Source organism: Podarcis pityusensis, assembly GCF_964106645.2.
Source record: "Podarcis pityusensis genome assembly, chromosome: W".
In the NCBI taxonomy this organism is placed as follows: domain Eukaryota; kingdom Metazoa; phylum Chordata; class Lepidosauria; order Squamata; family Lacertidae; genus Podarcis; species Podarcis pityusensis.
Genome location: NC_138045.1, coordinates 1,392,959 through 1,414,236, shown reverse-complemented (window position 1 = coordinate 1,414,236; position 21,278 = coordinate 1,392,959). Strand labels below are relative to the sequence as shown.

General features: G+C 45.4%; 2 protein-coding genes across 2 annotated transcripts in view; both read left to right on the top strand.

Annotated features, from left to right (window-relative positions):
- Positions 1-13,435, top strand: part of LOC308467673 (putative helicase senataxin) — a gene marked incomplete at its 3' end in the record, with an annotated part of 142,182 nt that extends 128,747 nt beyond the window's left edge. The window contains exons 8-11 of the mRNA XM_080989392.1: positions 6,535-6,625; positions 7,135-10,017; positions 12,540-12,642; positions 13,380-13,435. Coding sequence (XP_080845518.1) covers positions 6,535-6,625; positions 7,135-10,017; positions 12,540-12,642; positions 13,380-13,435 — 3,133 coding nt within the window. The remainder of the gene's footprint in view (positions 1-6,534; positions 6,626-7,134; positions 10,018-12,539; positions 12,643-13,379) is intronic.
- A 4,372-nt stretch (positions 13,436-17,807) lies between these two features.
- The window catches only part of LOC308467712 (putative helicase senataxin), an 82,540-nt gene continuing 79,069 nt past the window's right edge, over positions 17,808-21,278 (top strand). The window contains exons 1-2 of the mRNA XM_080989413.1: positions 17,808-17,963; positions 18,452-18,675. Coding sequence (XP_080845539.1) covers positions 18,454-18,675 — 222 coding nt within the window. The 5' untranslated portion in view covers positions 17,808-17,963; positions 18,452-18,453. The remainder of the gene's footprint in view (positions 17,964-18,451; positions 18,676-21,278) is intronic.

Below are 21,278 nucleotides of genomic sequence, written 5' to 3'. Positions count from 1 at the left end.
GTAATAATGGGGGGATACAATCTATTTCAGAGAAACAGACCAGACAAGAAAGGAGGAGGAGTGGCGTTATATGTCAGGGATGTGTATACCTGTGAAGAGATCCAAGATTTAGAACCTCAAAGCCAAAGTGAGAGCATTTGGGTCAAAATTAAGGGAGAGAAGAATAACAGGGACCTCATTGTGGGAGTTTACTATAGATCCCCAAGCCAAACGGAGGACATAGATGATGCCTTCCTGGAACAGATGGCCAAGCGTGCAAAAGGAAGGGAGATAGTAGTAATGGGGGACTTCAATTACCCGGATATTTGTTGGATGTCAAACTCAGCCAAGAGCATAAGGTCAAACAGATTCCTCACTGGCCTTGCAGACAACTTCATTGTCCAGAAAGTGGGAGAAGCAACAAGAGGAACAGCCATTTTAGATCTGGTCCTAACCAATGTTGATGACCTGGTTAGTGGGGTAGAAGTGGAAGGATCATTAGGCGCGAGTGATCATGCTCTTCTGAAGTTTACTATACAGCGGAAAGGAGCAGCCAAGCATACTAGGACTCAATTTCTTGACTTTAAGAAAGCTGACTTCATAAAACTTAGGGAAGTGCTGGGTGAGATCCCATGGACAGTAATACTAAAAGGAAAGGGAGTTCATGATGGCTGGCAGTTTGTTAAGAGGGAGATACTAAAAGCACAACATCAGGCAATACCAATGAGACAGAAACATGGAAGGTGCCTAAAGAAGCCAGGGTGGCTATCTAAAGAACTTTTAACTGAGTTAAGATTAAAAAAGGATGTGTACAAAAAATGGAAAAGGGGGGAAACCACCAAAGAGGAATTCAAACAAATAGCCAGCACGTGTAGACACAAAGTCAGAAAAGCTAAAGCACAGAATGAACTCAGGCTTGCTAGAGAGGTTAAAAGCAACAAAAAAGGCTTTTATGGGTATGTCCGTAGCAAAAGGAAGAACAAAGAAACAGTGGGGTCACTCAGAGGAGAAGATGGTGAAATGCAAACAGGGGACACAGAAAGAGCTGAACTCCTCAATGCCTTCTTTGCCTCAGTCTTCTCCGATAAAGAAAACAATGCCCGACCTGAAGAATTTGGAGCAAATGATTCAGCAAAGGAAACACAGCCCAGAATAACTAAGGAGATAGTACAAGAATACTTGGCTAGTTTAGATGTATTCAAGTCTCCAGGGCCAGATGAACTGCATCCAAGAGTATTAAAAGAACTGGCAGATGTGATCTCAGAACCACTGGCAGTCATCTTTGAGAATTCCTGGAGAACAGGCGAAGTCCCGGCAGACTGGAGGAGGGCAAATGTTGTCCCTATTTTCAAAAAGGGGAAAAGAGAGGACCCAAATAATTACCGCCCAGTCAGTCTGACATCAATACCAGGGACGATTCTGGAGCAGATCATTAAGCAAACAGTCTGTGAGCACCTAGAAAGGAATGCTGTGATCACCAATAGTCAGCATGGATTTCTGAAAAATAAGTCATGTCAGACTAACCTGATCTCGTTTTTTGACAGAATTACAAGCCTGGTAGATGAAGGGAACGCAGTGGATGTAGCCTACCTTGATTTCAGCAAGGCATTTGACAAGGTGCCTCATGATATTCTTGTAAAGAAGCTGGTAAAATGCGGTCTTGACTATGCTACCACTCAGTGGATTTGTAACTGGCTGACTGACCGAACCCAAAGGGTGCTCATCAATGGTTCCTCTTCATCCTGGAGAAGAGTGACTAGTGGGGTGCCACAGGGTTCTGTCTTGGGCCCGGTCTTATTCAACATCTTTATCAACGACTTGGATGATGGACTCAAGGGCATCCTGATCAAATTTGCAGATGACACCAAATTGGGAGGGGTGGCTAACACCCCAGAGGACAGGATCACACTTCAAAACGACCTTGACAGATTAGAGAACTGGGCCAAGAGAAACAAGATGAATTTTAACAGGGAGAAATGTAAAGTATTGCACTTGGGCAAAAAAAATGAGAGGCACAAATACAAGATGGGGGACACCTGGCTTGAGAGCCGTACATGTGAAAAGGATCTAGGAGTCTTGGTTGACCACAAATTTGACATGAGCCAACAGTGTGACGCGGCAGCTAAAAAAGCCAATGCAATTCTGGGCTGCATCAATAGGAGTATAGCATCTAGATCAAGGGAAGTAATAGTGCCACTGTATTCTGCTCTGGTCAGACCTCACCTGGAGTACTGTGTCCAGTTCTGGGCACCACAGTTCAAGAAGGACACTGACAAACTGGAACGTGTCCAGAGGAGGGCAACCAAAATGGTCAAAGGCCTGGAAACGATGCCTTATGAGGAACGGCTAAGGGAGCTGGGCATGTTTAGCCTGGAGAAGAGGAGGTTAAGGGGTGATATGATAGCCATGTTATATAAATAGCCACTATATAAAAGGATGTCACATAGAGGAGGGAGAAAGGTTGTTTTCTGCTGCTCCAGAGAAGAAGCGGACACGGAGCAATGGATCCAAACTACAAGAAAGAAGATTCCACCTAAACATTAGGAAGAACTTCCTGACAGTAAGAGCTGTTCGACAGTGGAATTTGCTGCCAAGGAGTGTGGTGGAGTCTCCTTCTTTGGAGGTCTTTAAGCAGAGGCTTGAGAACCATATGTCAGGAGTGCTCTGATGGTGTTTCCTGCTTGGCAGGGGGTTGGACTCGATGGCCCTTGTGGTCTCTTCCAACTCTATGATTCTATGATTCTAATGCCTCTAATCTGGGTTATCAGCATACTCATCCATGATCACCAGCCTTAGATCTGAAGGGGTTAGTTCAAGAATGGAAAAAGACTCCTCCAAGTCACTTTGGTGCTGCTAACACAGTGGTTTGGCTTAATCCCCAGAGGCGCACACCCTTGTCTCTCCAGACCAGGGCTTTTTTCCAGCCAGAACTGAGTTCCACCACCTCTTCATAGCATACTGGCAGCTGTATAGCGTCACGGCACCCAGAGCTGCGTGTCAGAGGCTTTGGGCTGCATCCTGCCACTCGTGGCTTTGTGTCGGAGGCTGTGGGGCAGCACGTCAGAGGCGACTTTGTAATGTGGCAGTGGGGCAGAGAAGTGTGCCCCCCAAAAAGTGTTTTCTCCCTAAAAAAAGGCTTAGCAACTTTGGCTCCCCCCTAAAATAAGCTCAACAATTTAGTATTGTCCATCAAAAAAAATGGGAGTTCCTGCACCTCTTTTTCTAGAAAAAAAGCACTGTTCAAGACAGACTGATGCCAACAACAACATAATAGGGTCAGTCTCCTAAAAAATTCCTGTGTTTTGGTGCTCTCAAACATAATCTCTTATTGTCAGGGGTTCAGGGACAGAGGCACAGGGTAGGCAGGAGATGGAGAGCGATGGGGATGAATCCCAGGACAGCGAGGAAGAGGATGACAATGACTCAAGAGATTCCATGAGTCTTTCCAGCGAATCAGAGGATTCCCAGAAGGGGGCGCCGGTAGTCAAGGCCAGGGGAGCCCCAGGGGGGACGTGTCAGGAGCAGGGGGCCAGCGGGGATTCCCAAAGTGGCAGCTGGGCGTCAGGACCAGCCTCCCCGCCAGAGTGCAGCGAAGGGGGTGGAGGTTTCAGTGTATCAGGGGAAGCGGCTCCGGCAGCAGAGAAAGGAGGGAGGTCGGAGCAAGCCACCCTCCCGGAAGGGGAGGGGAGTAGTGAAGGGAGTAGTGTAGCTGTCAAAAGGAAGGTTAGAGGTTGGGCGCGCACGCGCCAAGTTCAAATGTAGAGGCGCGCGGAAGTACAGGGAGCCCGGAGGAGGGGCCAGGTCCCAAAGCCCGCAGGAGGGGGCAAGAGCAGTCTGATTCCGCGTCAGAGGAATCCAGGAGGGGCGAAACCCCAGCAGGCAGAAAGACCCTGCGGAAAAGGAAAGAGAGAAAGAGGTGGAGCAGCGCAAGCCTCTTAAACTGGTGCAAGGGAGGGACGGATTCAGAGGGGACTTCAGCGGTCTCAGCCTAGCAGACGTAGGGCTGCGCGCCTCGGATGTGAAGCAAACAATGAACTGCAATAAACACTTTTGTATATAAGAAGAGACAGGCGTTGGTCTTTTGTGAGCTGAGACTTGAGGCAGCCCTGACACTTATACACTTCTAAACTAACATGTGATTTCTACTTCACCAATCACAGGATTATAGAAAACTTTCCTACAACTATTGCAACCCACTGACATCAATCTCGACCAGTGGCTTCAAAAACTGTGTGTCGTGACACCCTGGGGTGCCTTGGATGATGGTCAGGGGTGCAGCGAGCAACATGGGCCTCTGTCCCTCTTTCCTTCACTCCCTCGCATCTCTGCCTCCCATAGGCTTGCACAGCTGTTTGTTGCAGCAGCCCTGGCTACAAGCTCCCCAGGCGAGTGGTGCCTTTGGGGCTGGTCAGGGGGTGCTGGTTGCCAGGAGCTGAGGCAGCCTCGGAGTAAGCAAGCAGACTCAAGGGGCCCAGCCAGTCAGCCCACCAGCTCTTGCTGTTGGGAATGGACAGTGTGAGGAGACACTTCTCTTTGGGGCAGGGGGCACAGCTCAGACCAGGGACTGCAACAGCTACCTGGAGGACTCCCAATGAGAGGGAAGAGGAGAGGAGGCTGAGGGAACACTCCATGAGGGAGGGTGTTTGAAAAAGGGTGAGAGGCTGCCAGTTCTGCAGGTAAGGGGAAATGTAACCGGGCTCCTGAGCCCCACAGGGGTGCCACAGAAAGAATGTAGTTGGTCAAGGGATCCATGGACTCAAAAAGGTTGAAAACCTGTTCTAGACCAGTGAGAGAGCCCACCCCAAACTCCTCCTTTTAACAATGTCTTCATTAATCATTTATCAATGTCTTTTGGTTAATCACCCTGTTTATCATTTGTCTATCAACATCTGCTTTCCATTATCTGTGATTAATACATCAGTCCTATTGACCTAAGGTTAAATGCAAGTTCTGTTATGCCTAGCATTCTTTTATCCATTGTCACAGTGATTATATGCTTACATGTGATGGTTTGTGTATGCTATTCGCAATAAGCACCCTCTGCTCACTCAGAGAGGTATTTACAGTTCTTTATTTTGCATATGTAAAAGCAGCACAGTACAATCAGGCATCCGAATCGTCTGGTTCAGATTCGGGGAGTGGTCTTCTCCTGCTTCTCCTCCAACAGAAGAGATGGCTGGAATGTTCATGGGACCTCTCTGATCCCTGCGCTTTAACCCTCTCCTTTCCTGTGCCGAAGGCACAGGCATAGGCTCCCCGCCTGTACCTGAGCTCCCTGTGCGGTGCTGGGGCTCTGCTTCAGCATCGGAGAGCCTTGCCTCCTCCTGGCTCTCCCCCTCTTCCCCTTCCGTCATCTGCCGACCGTTTCCTTCTGACTGTTCCCACTCTGACTCTTTTCTTCCCCGACTCCAAGGCGTCCCTTGGCAGTCCCGTGACATTGCATTCCGTCAGAGTTTGTTCTCTCAGTGTACCAGGACACTGGGAACACATAACTTCTTGGTTAAAAATAATGTTTTTTCTCTGTTAGAATAGGTCAGTCAAAGTTCATACACAGATGATAAAACTAATACAGCATATGGAGTCCTAAAGGCTCAAAATGGATCCTGACAAGATGAAGGAAAATGGAAATTTCTCCTTCACGTAAACTATATCTTAGTGTTAAATTTGAAGCAGGCATTTGAGCAGAACCTGGGTCTCAGTTTAAGTTTGAGAATAATTTAAGTACTCCTTGTGACAAATTACATTGTAAGACCATAATCATTCCCATAGTCTTGGGACTCCAAGTCAGTGAGGAAATAACACTGAGCTTAATTACATTTTATTCTGTTCTTTTCTGCCTGCCCCGCCCCCCCCCCCAATCTCGAGCTTTCAGAATAGTGTGTACTACACATTTAAATAAGTAGCTAATGGTTTAAACCTGTCATGGACTGTCTGGATGCGGGGGAGTGGTGGGAGGTGCCAGCTGGAGAACCCCCAAGGGATCCTCCAGGGGAAGAAGGCTCAGAGCCAGGGGACTGATGGTGGGATGCTGAAGAGTGGTCAGAGGAAGAAGAGGGAGCGGACTGGGAGTAGGTGGTGTTGGAAGCTGAAGAGGTAACAGGGTTTAGTGAACAGGAAGAAGCTGGGGCAGAAAGTCATAATTCAGAGGCTGGAGAGGAAGGGGGCCAGTAGACCAAGAAGAGGCAGGCTGCTGAAGGACTAAGGAGTGTCTCCCTTCTGTGACCAGCTCCGCTCCCCCCGGCCTCCCAGAACATGCAGAGAAATGAAAAGAGCAGAGGAGAGATTGGTTGCGTGCAGACGTAGTCTCCGACTGCTTGGAAAAACCCCTGGAGAGGAGAGACCATAGGCAGCTGTGGGAGGGCAGGGACCTTCAGTCCTTGCAGCTTCTGCATTGGGCCAAGACCTACTGGGAAGAGTTGCTGGGATCACTAGGCCTGCACTGTTTTTGTTTCTTTGAATAAAGAGCTAACTTCACTGACACCAGTGTTTTTTTATTGCTGACCTTCACATGACTGGCTCCTGACAAAACCCTTGGCTTTCTTAATATTTTTGAAGGACTAAATCTGAGCCCATGTCGGACTATGGAGATGAATTTGTCACTTGCAGCCAACTGGCGTATGACTACCACATTGAAAAGCCCCACAAGGTAACTTGCTTGTTGATCTATCTTACTGTCTTCTTCCATGCTTGAAACATGGCTATGTGGACGGTTCTGGATTATAGTTATAGAGAAGTATCAAATCACATCTGTCCTCTAGAACAGAAGCAGTTTTCCTCCTCCATGTTTGTTTGAAGGGTGGTTTTTTATTGGCGACAGAATTCACCCCCTTGAAAACCTTGTCTTTTTTTCATTTTTTAAAAAAATGTTTCTAGCCTTGTTGGCTGGCAATACCCCCCCCCCCCAAAAAAAAAGATCACTGTATAGTGACTAGTATAGGGACAGGGGACCTGTGGCTACAACTCCCATAATCTCTGATTGTTGGCCATGCTAGCTGGGGCTGATGGAATTTGAAGTCCAGCAACACTTGAAGGGTGACAAATCCCCCTTTCCCCTCCTAGTGAAATCCTTGAAGTGAGGCGGGTTGTTGTTGGATATGCAGAGCAGGAAAGTTGAGAACATGCTGCTAAACATTGACTTCCTGTTTCCTGTTTCAGGATACCATTTGTCCTGATTACTGCCTCTACTTGTACAAAGATATCCAGACTCTGACCGACCTGTTACATTCTGACATCGGCCAAGACATGCAGTTGCACAACAGCACTTTTTTATGGTTCATCCCTTTTATCCACTCCCTTATGGACCTGAAGGACCTGGGGATTGCCTACAGCATAGTGGTCATTCATCACCTGTGTTTGGAAATCCAAAATGTCCTCAGTGGCACTGTTGAGACTTGTGACAAAGTGTCTGAGTTCTTCATCTGGATCTTGGTGTCTGTTGTTGAGTGCAGCCTTAAGAAAAATTGCCTTCATTTTCTGTGGATCAGCTCAGAAATGTGGGTGTGGATAGTGGTGAAATGTGTCATGCTTCCAAGTACGGTGTTCATGCCTGGCATTGAGAGAAGAGTAGTCAGGAATAGCTTAAGAAGCACAGTGACATCACCATCTTGGGAACCTGAACCCATACAGTTTGCCTGCATGAAACTGATCCGTAACATCCTGAAGGAAGGGTATCAGGTTGTGCAGTCACCCACTTGTAAGCAGTTCCTTGATGAACTCAACTTGCTTCGCCGTAGCCACAAGCACTGGGAGCTGAGTTCCCAGCAGGCTCTAGAATTACAGAACACTCTGAAGGAGATCATATGGAGCATCATGAGCAAATCGTTAAATCCTTCCTCCCTTGTGAAGAGCCCTCCTGTTTGTGTAACTTCACCTACTTTCCTGATGAACCACAAAAGGCAGGAAGACAGGTGTCCAATGAATATGGACAATGAGCACCTACCCTGCTTGTCTGTGTTAGCAAACAGACACATGGATGCCCAGAAAAATGTGGTGTCTCATCAATGGCCAGGGGTCCAAAACAAGCAAGATCCCTTCTACCAAAGCTTTGGCCTCGGTTTTCAAGACCTGGAGACCAAAGACTTCAGCACAAAGGAGAAGCCCAGTTCTTCCAGATCTCTTCCAGAAAAGAATGGTAACAGCAGCAGTGCTTTGGAGAGAAAGGTTGGTCTAAATGACCTTACAAGCAAAATCAGATCTCTGAAACCAGACAGCACCCTGCAATTAAAACTGTTACCTGAAAGCAGTAGGAGAGGAAATACCAATCTGGAGCCAGGAACAGAAAAGCTGCAGTTGGTCAGAGACAGAACAAAGAGCCAGGAAGGGCAGAGGAGTGAAATCATTGTAGCCAGAGGCAGCACATCAGACACATTGCCTTGCAAATCAGAGGCAAGCTCAGGCAAGGCCTCTGTTGTGTGTGCTAAAGGAAGCAGTTTACCCATTGACTCTAGCCAGGAAAGCATCATCCGTCACCAAAAATGCATTAAGAAGAAAGCTAAAGGAGCTGTTCAAACTTTGTCTGCCCGAGAGAGCAACAAGTTGTCTGCTGATGCAGATGATTCCCCAAACCAAGTCATTATTTCTGACGCTTCTTCAGATGAGGATGAAAACAAAATGAAAGCTGGTAGAGAGAGCAGGAAAGGGCAAGTGGACGTGTGCCTTGAGAAGAAATTCAGTGCCCCAGAGCAAGAGCCATTGACTGCTCCAGACCTCATACATCATACAGCAGCTCGTGAAGGCCACATCGGCAAGGGAAATGCAGTGGTATGCTCAAATTTCACAGGGATATGTGCTGGCAATGGAAGCTGTTCCAGGTGCACAGATCCAGTTCTGCCCAGTACATCAGCATCTGCCAGTCCTTCAGGGTCAGCACCTGCTGTCAAAGAATCCACTATTCAGCCAGGGAAGAGCTCTGCAGAATATGGGCAGGTTAAAACAGCTAGAGAAAGTCCCAAGGGAAGCATCAAGCCAAGCATGCACAGTAAAAAACCACTGCTGGCAAAACTGGCAAGATCTACTCCTGCTCTGGTCCCACCCAACGAAATCCAACATATGCCAGCCCCAACCTTAGTGACAGAAAAACATGGCCTATCAGAGAAAGTCCAAAGAGCAGCCGAAAATGCTCAGTGCACACAGGACAGTCTTCCTGAGTTGCGCAGTTACAGGGAAATTGTTGGCGAGGTGGATGTTCCCCAGGAAAGGACATCACAATTAGTAAATGCTCAGCAACTACCTACTAGAAATAAGAACAATTTTGCCTGCCAAAAACGTCAGCTCTATAGGCAGACAAACCCCAAAGAGAGAGAGAATTGTCAGTGTACTCACGGAGAAACTCAGGAGGCTCAGCCAGCCAAAAAACCCAAAGCGGCAGAGCTAAGACCTGTGCAGTCTGCCAGTATGGTGGGGGTGGAAAATCAGAAGGAAAGTTCTGCTGGAGCTAGTAAAACCAATCATTTGACCTTTCCAGATCCCTCCTCTAGCCCATGTGACGAGGATGTGGCTTTGAAAAAGAGAGAGCCCCAACTGAATGAGAACAAAGATGGTGACGGCTTCTTTCTTACACAGTTGGATCCAGTGGACATGGAACTGTGTTCACAAATAGAAGATGGCAGTTACCTCTCAAACATGGAAGTCAATATATCTGCAAGCCCACTGCAGGGTAGTGATGATGACTTGCAGTTCAAGACCCCGACGCTGAGCAGCATTCTCCAGCCTCGGATTTCAAACAACACCCCTCAGTTGCTGAATGTGCAAAATAACCATATTGTCATGGCGCTGCCCACCCCCAGAGCTGGTTCTTGGAACAAAGTGCACCAACCCTTTGCACAAGCAAACATTGTGAATGCCCAGCAGAGAGACCATGGGATTTTCACCAGAGAGGTGCTGAAGTGGAACTATGACATGTTTGCAAACTTTAAACTGTTTGGGCCACCAAGCCATCTCCTTCAGTCTATTGTTGCCCCTGTCACAGCCAAGTTTGAGGATTACAATGACTACTTCAATACTTTCTTCCCCTTAATGATGCTAAATGCATTTGAAACGGTAAGCTGGCAACAGACCACCTCGTTTTTCTCTTTCCTCCTCAAAGGAAATCCTCCCACTAGCTGCAATTAAACTCTCTCTCTGTCTCTCAATTTCAAAAGTTGACAAGTTGACACATGTTTCCAAATACACATCCATTTTGTGTTCAACTTCCCCGCCCCCCTCCATGGTTTCCCCCGTAATTTTTAAATTTGCTGCATATTATCAATATTCTATACCTTGTCTTTTCCACACTGTACTCAACAACAAGTATTCAGTTGCTGTTCTTCATTCAAATCCTACCTACATTTTAACATGTTTACAATAATTCTTTAAATATTCAACAAAAGGTTTCCACTCCTCCTTAAAACCTACCTCTTCTTGATCTCTAATTTCCATAGTTAAGTTTGCCAATTCGGCATACAGTGGTACCTCGCAAGACGAATGCCTCGCAAGACAAAAAACTCGCTAGACGAAAGGGTTTTTTGGTTTTTGAGCTGCTTCGCAAGACGATTTTCCCTATGGGCTTGCTTCGCAAGACGGAAACGTCTTGCAAGTTTGTTTCCTTTTTCTTAACACCGTTAATACAGTTGCGACTTGACTTTGAGGAGCAACTCATAGAACGCGGTGTGGTAGCCTTTTTTGAGGTTTTTAAAGACTTTGGTGATTTTTGAAGCTTTTCCAAAACTTTCCCGACACTGTGCTTCGCAAGAGGAAAAAAATCGCAAGACGACAAAACTCGCGGAACGAATTAATTTCGTTTTGCGAGGCACCACTGTATTCTGTCAGTTTAAACTGCCACTCTTCTTTAGTAGGTGTCTCCTGATTTCGCCATTTTTGTGCATAGAGTACTCTTGCTGCTGTTGTAGCATACAATTGGTTCGTCTGTCTTCTTGAAACATCTGACCCAGTTATCCCTAAGAGAAATGCCTTGGAGTTTTTTGGGAGCATCACCTTATGTAATTTTTTAACCTCATTATAAACCATCTCCCAAAAACTCTTAGCCACTTTACATGTCCACCACATCTGGTAAAAAGTGTCTTCTGCTTCTTTACATTTCCAACATAAGCCTGACTCTGATTTGTACATTTTTGCTAGCTTACTCGGTGCCAAGTACCATCTGTGAGTCATTTTCATAAAGTTTTCTTTCAAAACATAACACACTGAGAATTTTATATTCAATTTCTACAGTTTTCCCTATGCCTTCATCTCTATATTGTGCCCACATCGCTAGTTCAGTGGATCATAGCAGATTTATCTATTTCAATCTTTAGTTTCTCATCCTAAAAGCCTCTTATACATCTTTGAAATTAGTTTTTCTCTGTTCTCTAATAACTCTTTTTCAAACTGAGAGCTTTGATTAATAAACCCATGCTTCTTACCTTGTTTAAATACTTCAATCAGTTGATAGTATTGCAACCAATTGATCAACCAATCCTTTTTATCCTCTAACTTCTTAAGCAGGCATAGGCAAACTCGGCCCTCCAGATGTTTTGGGACTACAATTCCCATCATCCCTAGCTCACAGGACCAGTGGTCAGGGATGATGGGAGTTGTAGTCCCAAAACAGCTGGAGGGCCGAGTTTGCCTATGCCTGTTCTTAAGCATCACACCCTCTTCTGTGAGGTCCAGTAGGTCCCTATAGGTCACCCATTTCTTTTCCATGTTTTGTTTTTTTCTGTGAAATTGCTTTTTTAATTACATTTTTCAAAAATATTTTGACAAAAATACAGATCCAATATTTTCAAACAAATACCGTATTTTTCGCCCCATAGGACGCACCGCCCTATAGGACGCACCTAGTTTTTTTTGGGGGGGGGGGAATAAAGAAAAAAGAGGTGTCTCGTTCATGCAAAAGGAATTTTTGTAAGCCTAACTGTTGCACTAGTGTAGTAGTGGACTCTAGGGTTTTTTGGCAAGGGGGAGCGGGGTTAAAAGTGTCCCATTTGGGTTTTTTTTGGATGGGGCAGGTGTTGAATGTTTTTATTTAGTTTTACAAATGTATGCATCAAAATTATGCTAATACATCAATAGACTTTTTTTTAAAGCAATACAGTCCTCCCTCCCAATCCCACTAAGCGAGAGCATGTGTATTTAACAAAATACATTGCATCACAATTGTCCATGAGTAGATGGAGGCTGCTAATTCGATGGATTCCCAAACAGGAAAGTAATAACAGAACATCATATGTCCATAAAATGGTTGGAGTCTTATGTTCAATATAGAGCTTTCATATATTTGGTAAGTTTCTTCGTTAATATCACTGTCCATACCTTTTGTCCTCATAAGAAAAGTTGCAAGTTTGCTAAATTTCTCCAGTTTTGTGCCACCAGTTGTTGGGCTGCTGCAAGCAGGGATTTTATTATTTCCTTAGACTGTAACTCCTCTTGCTCTCTGTGAAAATCAGTCAATAAAGTTAACTGTGGTGAGCCACAGACTCTCTGGGCCCCATTTATGAGCAGGGAATCCTGCCCAATGGTTTTAGCAGCCCACATGTGGTGGAAGAGCAGTCTCTTAAGCCTATGCTTCCATTTCCCTGCAGATGGCACAGGAGTGGCTAGAGAACCAGAAATCAAAAGAGCAAAGGCCTTTTGAGTTGAATTTGCTGAACTTCAATGCAGACACAAATGAAGCAGATTTTACAAGTGAGTGAGAATTTCACTGCATATAAACAAATGGGAAGTAGAAATGCAGTCCTGTTTTTAATGGTGGTTGTAGTAGATAACAGAAGTGCTTGTGTTAACAGACTGTTGGGGTGAGCAGTCAAGGGCTATTATACTTTATTCTGCCTGTATCTTTTTTGCTTTTCTGCCCAACACAGAATGTTGATGTGTATTTTAGCCTGTTTTCAGTTTCTCGTTGATTTGATTTTTAAAAAATGTTTTAAATAATTTTTTTACCAATTATTTTATTGTTTTAATCTTTTGGTAAACTGCTTTGAAGTTGTGAAAAACCAAACAAGCGGTGTATAAATTTTATGAAATAAAATAAACCAATATCTGTGACAAACAAACTGATATCCAGGTGCTGCAAATGATGAAATGAATAATGAATAAAAATCAATATTATTTGATTAAAAAGAAAAAAAACGAGGATTGAGGCAAGGTGTGCCTGCTTTATCTCAATACCCAGAATGCTTTCTCTCTCCAAAATGGACCTCAGCAGGTCTCACCAATGAAAAAGCTCATACAACTAAATTGAGTGAATATTTATTAGAATGTGCGACTGGGTAACCAAAAACATCTGGAATTCAAAGTTCAGCTGTAGCAACTTGTGCGCGACATGCCTACTGTTTTATTAAGAGCTTTTGGTAACAACGTAGTTGTATCTGTATGTGACTAAATGCTTGCATATTTTTGTTGTGTTCAAATTACTTCTCCAGTTAACATCTCAAGAAGCAATTTAGACAAACAGCTGCACCCAAAGGTGTTACCATAAAGCACCAATGCTGCAGCAAGCAAAGGCTCTAGCAGCTCAGCCAGCTGCTTGTGGCTGGAAAGCCAGACAGGATGTTTGTGACTGTTGCCATGGAAACAAAGGGGCAGTCCATTCTGTACTGAGCACCGGATGTTAGCTCAGTGTGTGTGTGTCATATGACCCGTACTGGATGTACTTGGGAGGAGTTTTCTTCTTGCTGTTGTTGAGTGCAGACATGATTCTCTGTACTGATGTAAGAGGCAGAAATAAATGATGTAAATAGTTTTCTGTCTGCTTCTTTCCCCTCCCTGGGGACACCAAAGGGGAGAGAAGAAGAACGGTGTGTTCCTCTCATACATCTGAGAAGAGTCGCCGGACCTCGCCTGCTTATCAGCAGAGTGGAGACGCGGGGAGGTCGTCAGGAATATCTGCCGGTGCCTACGATGTGGCACATTCCTCTGACCCAGGCAGAATTCCAACAGTGGCAGCCTTCGGATGGTTGCGATTCATCGGACATCTGCATGAGAGGCTGGTGGATTGTCCTCCTCTGCTCCAAGGAAGAAGAAGAAGAAGAGTTTGGATTTGATATCCCGCCTTTCACTCCCCTTCAGGAGTCTCAAAGCGGCTAACAATCTCCTTTCCCTTCCTCCCCCACAACAAACACTCTGTGAGGTGAGTGGGGCTGAGAGACTTCAAAGAAGTGTGACTAGCCCAAGGTCACCCAGCAGCTGCATGTGGAGAGCGGAGACGCGAACCCGGTTCCCCAGATTACGTGACTACTGCTCTTAACCACTACACCACACTGGCTCTCAGGAGTGAGAGGAGGAAGAGAAGCGTCTGAGAACAGCCAGAGGCTCCACAGACAGCTGGTGGAAAGAAGAGGTGTTTTCCAGAGCAACAAAGTTCAAGGTATGCTGCATTTCGGGCTAAAAGTGTGAACGCAGGAAGATTAATTCCCTGGTTCACGGAGCTGCGTTTCAAAGAAAACAAAAGCTCCGGAGGAAGAGGCCTGCAGCTTGAAGGCTGAAGCCTGCATTCCACAAATTTTTGTGATAGATAAGATGTCCTATTGAAATGCATTGTTGCTAGGTAACGGTCCTGGAAAACTACTGGCAAAGGGGCTGGACTCTGCGTGTAAGCCTGGGAAAGCGAAACAAAACCAGAGAATGTTTTGGCTACAAGGTTTACGAGCTCTTGGAAGGGACTTTTCGATAGCAGCCTGAGTTTAGCTGCCAGGTGCAAAGAGCGTAAACACTTTGCAGTTTCCTGCGTGAGAAAGGAAAAAAAACAACTGTTGGATTTTACAGTTTGTTTGACAAGAGTGAGCTGGAGGCTTGGCTTCAAGATGGATGCCAAGAAAGGGGGAGGTTTGCCTTGCCCACCTCCCTTAGCCGATGACAATTATTCATCTTGGTCTGTAAAGATGAAGGCCCTGCTGCAGAATCAGAGGCTTTTTGATGTAATTGAAAACCCCATCCCTGCAGCACCAACCAGAGGTTGGGAGTCACAGAATGTAAGGGCCAGGACTGCTATAATTCTGTGTGTCTCAGATGATCAGTTGGTGCATGTTCAGCATTTAGAAAATGCGAAAGAGGTATGGGACACGCTGCGTACAACGCATCAGAGAGATGCTGGTTCTTCAGCGTTGCTGTATTTTGAGAAATTGACCAATCTGAGACTTGCGCCTGATGGAGATGTTCAAGCGCACCTGACAGAAATGAAGTTTCTGCGTCAACAGATGGTGGAACGCAATTTCCGTCTTCAGGAGGAAGTGTTTTGCTTCATGATGATAAACAGCCTTAGCCGCACCTACAAGGTTGTTGCCAGTCAGCTTGGTTCCCTACCGGCCGCGCAGCTGACCGCGGAGAGAGTTTGTGCTGTGGTCCTGAATGAACACGACAGACTTGCTGCACTGGAAGAAAAAGACAGGGGGAGGGAAGAACAGAGTTCTAATTCCCCCACTGCTGATGCTACTGGGGAGCATGGTGTAGCATTGAGTGCTGTCCGATGCTACAATTGTGGACAGACTGGGCATCTACAGCGAAACTGTAAGAAGCCGCGCCAGTCAAGAGGAGCAAAGAGCAGCTCTACGAAGCCTCAGGCGTCAGGCAAAAGCCGTACCAAGTGCCAGGTGAAACCTGCAAAGGCTATGATGGCGAAAGGAACCACGCCAGATGTTGGGAACTCGTTCATAATTGACACGGGCGCAACGGTTCACATGTGCCCGCACAGAGGACTGTTTTCGACGTTGAAGAAGCAAAGCTTCACTGTGAAACAGGCCAACGGTCAGGAGTTGGAAGCGACTGGATTTGGGACTGTGTATCTTGAGAGTCTGAACTTGACTATAAGCAATGTTTACCTGGTTCCAGAACTGAGATTTAATCTGCTGAGCGTGTCGCAGATTGCAAAGAAAGGACTGAAACTGTCCTATGATGCTAAAAGCTGCAAGATCTACAAAGATGGAGAACTGTTTCTTACTGCCAAAGAGAAAGATGGACTGTATTTGTTGACTTTTGATCAAAGTGATTACATGAAATGTAATTCTTCTGTTTCTAACGAAATCTCTCTTGCAGGTGTGACCAGTGCGAGCACCAGGAAGCTCACCAAGAAGGTCGACAGAGCATTTCAGCGGGTGTATGCTGATGTGATTGGTCCTCTAGATCCATCTAGAGGCGGTGCAAAGTTTTACCTTGTGTGTGTGGATTGTTTCACTAATTATTCTTGGGTTTATATGATGGAGAAACCGCAAGAAACTTTAGAAAAGTTTCAGGAGTTTTGTGACAAGGTTAAAAATATGCATGATGCTAACATTGATTGTCTTTTCACAGATGACAAACAAGTTTTTCTGTTACAGAAGTTTCAGAAGTTCCTGGATGGAAAAGGGATAGACCACAAAGTTGCAGTTTCGCAAGAAGCGTGGAACAGGGGGGTCTGTGTGAGAGTGAACAAAGAATTGCAAAAGGGGATGAATGCGCAATTGCTGAGTTCACATTTGCCACATGAATATTGGGCCGAATCACTAGCGTCCTATCTTCATGTGTGGTTGAGAAAAGTCTCAACAGAGTTGGGATGTTCTCCTTTTGAGAAGCTGTTCAATAGAAAACCTTCTGTTGCCTATTTTAAGGTTTTCGGGTCTCATGTGAGAACAGAAGCTCCAGGTGGAGCAAAGAATGCCAGAGGCATTTTTGTGGGTTATGAAAAGGGTCTCTACAGAGTAATTTTGTCTGAATCTGGTCAGGTGATTCTCACAAAGTTCCTAGAGAGTGCTCCAAAGCAAGAGCGGATAGTACAGACATTTCCCACAGGAAACGATTCAGATGATGATGATGATGAGTTTGATCTTATTGAGTTCAGTAGTACTGATGATGACAGCGATAGCTCAGACAGCTCAGTTGTCACAGTCATTGAGAGGAAATCTCACATAATGACTAGACCCTCAGAAGAGGAGGATGAACCATTGATTAAGCTTAGTACTGGTTCTCCAGAGAGTTCAGAGGCTGAACCAGAAAGCAGAGAAGAGCAGCAGCTTTTACGTAGGTCTGAGAGAGCAACGAAGGGTGTACCACCCAAGAGGTATTCAAAGGAGTTTGCTAACCTTGCATATGTTGCTATTGTAAACGACCAAGGACAGATTGAAGCTGTGTCTGAGTCAGAGACAAAGGCACAACAGAGAGTTGTTAACCAAGGTAATGCGAAGTCACACAACCAGAGAGGTACATTGGTTAAACCAGTGGCGGGTAGTTCCAAGGGTGGAACTGAAACAACAGGGGAATGTTATAAATATAACAACTGTTTGTTTTCTTCTCTGGATGACGCTTTGCTCGCGGCACACATTGATACTTTAGGGGGAGTATGTTACCATAAAGCACCAATGCTGCAGCAAGCAAAGGCTCTAGCAGCTCAGCCAGCTGCTTGTGGCTGGAAAGCCAGACAGGATGTTTGTGACTGTTGCCATGGAAACAAAGGGGCAGTCCATTCTGTACTGAGCACCGGATGTTAGCTCAGTGTGTGTGTGTCATATGACCCGTACTGGATGTACTTGGGAGGAGTTTTCTTCTTGCTGTTGTTGAGTGCAGACATGATTCTCTGTACTGATGTAAGAGGCAGAAATAAATGATGTAAATAGTTTTCTGTCTGCTTCTTTCCCCTCCCTGGGGACACCAAAGGGGAGAGAAGAAGAACGGTGTGTTCCTCTCATACATCTGAGAAGAGTCGCCGGACCTCGCCTGCTTATCAGCAGAGTGGAGACGCGGGGAGGTCGTCAGGAATATCTGCCGGTGCCTACGATGTGGCACATTCCTCTGACCCAGGCAGAATTCCAACTGGGTAGTTGTATCTGTATGTGACTAAATGCTTGCATATTTTTGTTGTGTTCAAATTACTTCTCCAGTTAACATCTCAAGAAGCAATTTAGACAAACAGCTGCACCCAAAGGAATGTGACTTGGTGTTCTTAATATTGTCTGAAAAGCAAAACTTCTGTAGCAAAGAAGGCAAGGCAGAGAGCTGTCCATTACGCCATGTGGGCTATGTGACTCGGTTTTATACTGGTAGGTGTTGTTTTTTTTTAAAAAAAACTAATAAGTAAGTGTACAAAACAATTATGTTAGCCAACCCTTGGTGTCAGTAAGTTATTTGATTTGGGATGGGGGACCCATTTCTGCTATTTCAGCATGAAATTCTGGCTCAGTCCAGGTATTGCACCAAGCTTTGTGGTTAAGAAAGCTTAACTATAGTTTGGCATGAAGTTTTGAGTTGACAAACCATGGTTTATCATCCACTGGCAAGCCAAGAAGCCATGGATTGAGATCAGAAGCCATTGTTTGAAGTGGGGTTACAAGCCACGGTTTTGGGAAATGGAAGCAGGCAAAGAACTCTAAACAATGTACAGTCTGTTAATATGTATGCTAGAAAAGCTCTCAAATCATGATTTGAATGCTAGATGATAATGAATGCATACACTGTGGTTTCTGAATTGTACCCCTGTGTATCTCTCTCTCTCTCTCTCTCTCTCTCTCTCTCTCTCTCTCTCTCTCAGAGATGAAAGAGCAGGATGCCTGTCTCCTGTCTGTCAAGACACAAGGAAATTTGTCCGGTGTTGATAAGAATGTCAGGTGTGTGGTGGTCAGTTCTTTGGTGACAACGGAGCAAATGTTCAAGGCCCTCCTTCTTCTGAACCGAAGCCCTCTAGCCAAAGCCATAATCAGCCCACAAAACTCTGACTTCTGTCTGACAGGCTCAACTGTGGACTTGGAGACTTCTGTAAGTGTTTGTTTTAAAAGGCAATATAACCCACTTCTGACTTGGGGAGGTGCAAGATATTTTGCTACCCATTACACAAATCGTATGCCAATGAGCCAGGTGTTAAGCTGAAACTCCCTCAGAGGTGGGCAGAGAAGACCAGAGAGAGGCAAGAGAATATTTCTACTCCAGCAGCCAACTTTCCGGAGGTGGAGGCGGGGGATAGGAGGAGAGACAGTTAGCTGTTAAGATTAGCAGCAGATGGAAGCTTTCTCCTGCCATCTCCAGGGAAGCCTTCGGAATTATGGTTCACACACCGCCGCTTTTCAAGTGTTGCCCGTAACATGTGGTCACAAATCTGCATCTCTTGGGAACATGGTCTTTTAGATGTGAGACAAGGGTGGGGACCTCAGTCCCAGGGGCCAAATGCCACCCTCCAGGCCTCTCTGTTGTTGTTTTTTTAAATAATTTTTATTAATTTCCCAACACAAATAAACAATCATATCAGAATTTCCACAAATTTAACACTATTTGGACTTCCTTCAGCTTCTCTGACAATCATCCATATTTGCCTCCCAGTTACACATTTCTTCTGTTTATATTGCCGTTAACCTTCCCTCCCACTTCTATTTCTTTCAAACAATATATCTCAACTTTCACAGTGCTTCTTGGAACCCCACTAGTGTTGTTTGCACATCACACGTTCTTTTCAGATATTCAACAAATTTCCCCCAGTCCTTGATGAACTTTTGGTCTCGTAGATATCTGATTTTCCCAGTTAGTCTGTCCAGTTCTGCATAGTCTGTCAGCTTCAGTCTCCATTCTTCTACCGTCGGTATTTCCTCTTGTTTCCATTTCTGGGCCAGTAGAATTCTTGCTGCTGTAACTGCATATTGGAAAAGTTTACAGTCCTTTCTTCTTATTTCCTTTCCTGTAATCCCTAAAAGAAATATCTCTGGTGTCAGGGCTGCCTCAAGTCTCAGCTCACAAAAGACCAACACCTTTCTTTTCTTATATACAAAAGTGTTTATTGCAGTTCATTGTTTGCTTAAGATCCGAGGCGCGCAGCCCTACGTCTGCTAGGCTTAGACCGCTGAAGTCCCTTCTGAATCCGTCCCTCCCCTGCACCAGTTTAAGAGGCTTGCGCTGCTCCACCTCGTTCTCTCTTTCCTTTTCCGCAGGGTCTTTCTGCCCGCTGGGGTTTCGCCCCTCCTGGATTCCTCCGACGCGGAATCAGACTGCTCTTGCCCCCTCCTGCGGGCTTTGGGACCTGGCCCCTCCTCCGGGCTCCCTGTACTTCCGCGCGCCTCTACATTTGAACTTGGCGCGCGCGCCCAACCTCTAACTTTCCTTTTGACAGCTACGCTACTCCCTTCACTACTCCCCTCCCCTTCCGGGAGGGTGGCTTGCTCCGACCTCCCTCCTTTCTCTACTGCCGGAGCCGCCTCCCCTGATACACTGGAACCTACACCCCCTTCGCTGCACTCTGGCGGGGAGGCTGGTCCTGACGCCCAGCTGCCACTTTGGGATCCCCCGCTGGCCCCCTGCTCCTGACACGTCCCCCCTGGGGCTCCCCTGGCCTTGACCACCGGCGCCCCCTTCTGGGAATCCTCTGATTCGCTGGAAAGACTCATGGAATCTCTAGAGTCATTGTCATCCTCTTCCTCGCTGTCCTGGGATTCATCCCCATCGCTCTCCATCTCCTGCCTACCCTGTGCCTCTGTCCCTGAACCCCTGACATCTGGTTTCTTTGCAAATGTACATTTTAACATCTTTTTCATTTCATTGTATATCATCTCCCAAAATCCCTTCACTTTCTTACACTCCCACCACATGTGATAAAACGTTCCTTCTGTTTCCTTACATTTCCAACACTTATTACACGTCTTATACATTTTTGCTAATTTTACCGGTGTGATATACCATCTGTAAAACATTTTCTTTTAGTGCCATACAAGCAGTGAATCTTAAGTTCTCCTTCCACAGTTTTTCCCAATCCTCAAACTGTATATTGTAACCAAAATCTTTGGCCCATTGTACCATTACCGATTTAACTTCCTCATCTTTCGTATTCCATTCCAACAATATTTTGTACATTTTTGACAGAATTTTAGAATCATTATTTATCACTTCTGTCTGGAACTTTGAGTCTTTTTCTACAGAACCCTTTTCTTTGATATCTTTTTTAAACATTTCATTAACCTGAAAATAATGCAACCAGTCATAAACATGTTCTCTAACTTGTTCGTATGGCTTTAGTTTCCATTTTCCTCCTTCTTTGATTATCAATTGACCATATGTAATCCAGTTACCGCTCATATTTATTTTCTTTACACTCATAACCTCTAATGGAGACAACCAGTGTGGAACTCTGGGTTCTAATAGGTTTTTGTACCTATCCCATATTTCTATTAGTGAGCGCCGAAATATGTGGTTCCCGAAACCTTTATGAATTTTATTCTTTTCACACCACAAATACGCGTGCCATCCAAATCTGCTGTCAAATCCTTCTAAATCTAATAACTCCTTATTCTCTAATTTTATCCATTCTTTCAACCAGCAAAGACATGCTGCTTCGTAGTATAGTTTCAAGTCCGGCAGAGCGAAGCCTCCTCTTTCCTTTG